This window comes from Salvelinus fontinalis, unplaced genomic scaffold (genome assembly GCF_029448725.1).
Source record: "Salvelinus fontinalis isolate EN_2023a unplaced genomic scaffold, ASM2944872v1 scaffold_1559, whole genome shotgun sequence".
In the NCBI taxonomy this organism is placed as follows: domain Eukaryota; kingdom Metazoa; phylum Chordata; class Actinopteri; order Salmoniformes; family Salmonidae; genus Salvelinus; species Salvelinus fontinalis.
In genome coordinates this window covers 32,501-35,811 of record NW_026601768.1, presented here as the reverse complement: position 1 = coordinate 35,811, position 3,311 = coordinate 32,501, and the positions used below count along the sequence as shown (strand labels likewise).

The 3,311-nt window shown below is 45.0% G+C and overlaps 1 protein-coding gene across 1 annotated transcript in view; it reads right to left on the bottom strand.

The window, feature by feature from the left end:
* Nucleotides 1–1,359: 1,359 nt before the first annotated feature.
* The window catches only part of LOC129849600 (wnt inhibitory factor 1-like), a gene marked incomplete at both ends in the record, with an annotated part of 20,092 nt that continues 18,140 nt past the window's right edge, over nt 1,360–3,311 (bottom strand). Inside the window, one exon of the mRNA XM_055916413.1 lies at nt 1,360–1,455. Within this exon, the coding sequence (XP_055772388.1) occupies nt 1,360–1,455 (96 nt within the window). The remainder of the gene's footprint in view (nt 1,456–3,311) is intronic.

The following is a 3,311-nucleotide window of genomic DNA, read 5'->3' as shown; positions in this document are numbered from 1 at the left end:
ATCATCTTAATATCCTGGACCTCTCTAGTCAAATCATCTTAACATCCTGGACCTCTCTGGTCAGATCATCTTAACATCCTGGACCTCTCTGGTCAGATCATCTTAACGTCCTGGACCTTTCTGGTCAGATCATCTTAACATCCTGGACCTCTCTGGTCAGATCATCTTAACATCCTGGACCTCTCTGGTCAGATCATCTTAACATCCTGGACCTCTCTGGTCAGATCATCTTAACATCCTGGACCTCTCTAGTCAGATCATCTTAACATCCTGGACCTCTTTAGTCAGATCATCTTAATATCCTGGACCTCTCTGGTCAGATCATCTTAACATCCTGGACCTCTCTGGTCAGATCATCTTAACGTCCTGGACCTCTCTGGTCAGATCATCTTAACATCCTGGACCTCTCTGGTCAGATCATCTTAACGTCCTGGACCTCTCTGGTCAGATCATCTTAATATCCTGGACCTCCCTGGTCAGATCATCTTAACGTCCTGGACCTCTCTGGTCAGATCATCTTAACATCCTGGACCTCTCTGGTCAGATCATCTTAACATCCTGGACCTCCCTGGTCAGATCATCTTAACATCCTGGACCTCTCTGGTCAGATCATCTTAACATCCTGGACCTCCCTGGTCAGATCATCTTAACGTCCTGGACCTCTCTGGTCAGATCATCTTAACGTCCTGGACCTCTCTGGTCAGATCATCTTTTTATTTATTTATCATCTCTGTATTTGGACAAAGTTCTTGGAAGCTATATTCCTGTTGTTGTAACATCTCTGCTTGATATTTTCGGTCGTTTAAAAGATTCTTCAACCTGTGAAAGAGAGACACTACTGTCCTCGGTGGTACTCGCGCCGGCTTTGGTTTTGGATGCCATGGTAGCAACGTAGGCTAATGTTGGTACTCCACGCAGTTCCAGACAGGACAGGTCGCAAGGCAGATGGAGACAGCAACAAACAGCAGGGATTTAGACAGCCACAAGCCTGGGACAATACGCGGCCCCAGCCACAAGGGCTAACCACGTCGCGGGCTGTGTTCAAGCTTTTAGGAAACCTTGCTAACTTGTTAAGCTAGTTAACAGCTCGGCTAGCTGCTACGCCAAGCAGCTCTATAGACTTTTGGAGGATCCCTGGACAGATAGTAGTGGTCCCAGCAACTGATGCTAACCGCGTTGCGGGATCCCCCTCTCAAAAGGTAGCTAGTAACCAAACTTCATCAATAGAACCCCTTGTCAGAGACTTTCAAAACAACAAACCCGAGCTCGGTTGGAGTTCGTTGATCCCCAGTGGTGAATGAGGTGTGTTTGTCCGGGGCTACGAAATGTGTACTGTGTCCATGTTTCAGGTGAGTGTACCTTTGTCACAGCCGTCTCCATAGTAACCAGGTGGGCAGATGCACACCCCTGGACTCATACACAGTCCACCATTCAGACACCTGGGAGAGCAGAGGGCTGGGGGGAGAGCGGAGGAGGACAGGAGAGGAGAAAAATCTACGTCAGAAACCTCAAATATTTAATTCACCTTCAGCTGCTTGTAACCCTTCACCCTCAACACTACATTCATTTAATTCACCTTCAGCTGATTGTAACCCTTCACCCCTTCAACACTACATTCATTTAATTCACCGTCAGCTGCTTGTAACCCTTCACCCTTCAACACTACATTCATTTAATTCACCTTCAGCTGCTTGTAACCCTTCACCCCTTCAACACTACATTCATTTAATTCACCGTCAGCTGCTTGTAACCCTTCACCCCTTCAACACTACATTCATTTAATTCAACTTCAGCTGATTGTAACCCTTCACCCCTTCAACACTACATTCATTTAATTCCCCGTCAGCTGCTTGTAACCCTTCACCCCTCAACACTACATTCATTTAATTCACCGTCAGCTGATTGTAACCCTTCACCCCTTCAACACTACATTCATTTAATTCCCCGTCAGCTGCTTGTAACCCTTCACCCCTCAACACTACATTAATTTAATTCACCTTCAGCTGATTGTAACCCTTCACCCTCAACACTACATTCATTTAATTCACCGTCAGCTGATTGTAACCCTTCACCCTCAACACTACATTCATTTAATTCACCTTCAGCTGATTGTAACCCTTCACCCTCAACACTACATTAATTTAATTCACCGTCAGCTGATTGTAACCCTTCACCCCTTCAACACTACATTCATTTAATTCACCGTCAGCTGCTTGTAACCCTTCACCCTTCAACACTACATTCATTTAATTCACCTTCAGCTGCTTGTAACCCTTCACCCTTCAACACTACATTCATTTAATTCACCTTCAGCTGCTTGTAACCCTTCACCCCTTCAACACTACATTCATTTAATTCACCTTCAGCTGATTGTAACCCTTCACCCCTTCAACACTACATTCATTTAATTCACCTTCAGCTGCTTGTAACCCTTCACCCCTTCAACACTACATTCATTTAATTCACCTTCAGCTGCTTGTAACCCTTCACCCCTTCAACACTACATTCATTTAATTCACCGTCAGCTGATTGTAACCCTTCACCCCTCAACACTACAGTCATTTAATTCACCGTCAGCTGCTTGTAAACCTTCACTCTTCAACACTACATTCATTTAATTCACCTTCAGCTGATTGTAACCCTTCACCCTTCAACACTACATTCATTTAATTCACCTTCAGCTGCTTGTAACCCTTCACCCCTCAACACTACATTCATTTAATTCACCGTCAGCTGCTTGTAACCCTTCACCCCTCAACACTACATTCATTGCGGTAATGAATGTTTCACTTAGCTCTGCCTGTGGAAGGCACTAAAGAGCCTTACTACTGTTGAGTCTTTGCCAAGAATGAATATCGTAATCACAATGTCTCAAGACGTGTCGACAGCAAAATAAAACGCAGGTGTTTTCACAGAACACTTCTCTTATATCCATGGTCTACTCTACGTGCCTCAAAGCCTCTACACGGTCCACATAACGGACGTTCCTCTGCATAGCTCTCTGCGTAGTTCTACGTACTTTTTTGCGGCTTCATTTTTTGTGTGGGGGGGGGGGGGGGGGAGCGAGGCAAAAGGAGCTCCGTAGCCCTGTTTGAGTCGACTGTGAAATCCCTGTGGAGACTCTTTACTGTTCATATGATACAAAGACAACAAAACCAATCATTTTTCTCCACCCCCTCAGTCAGTGTGTAGCTGGACAGAGTCTTTCTCTAACCTCTTTAAAGCCTTAAAATAGATGGAACACATGTTCGTTGCCACCCAACCAGCCTGCTGACACTGACATGATTGTTTTTCTGTTCTGGAAAACATTT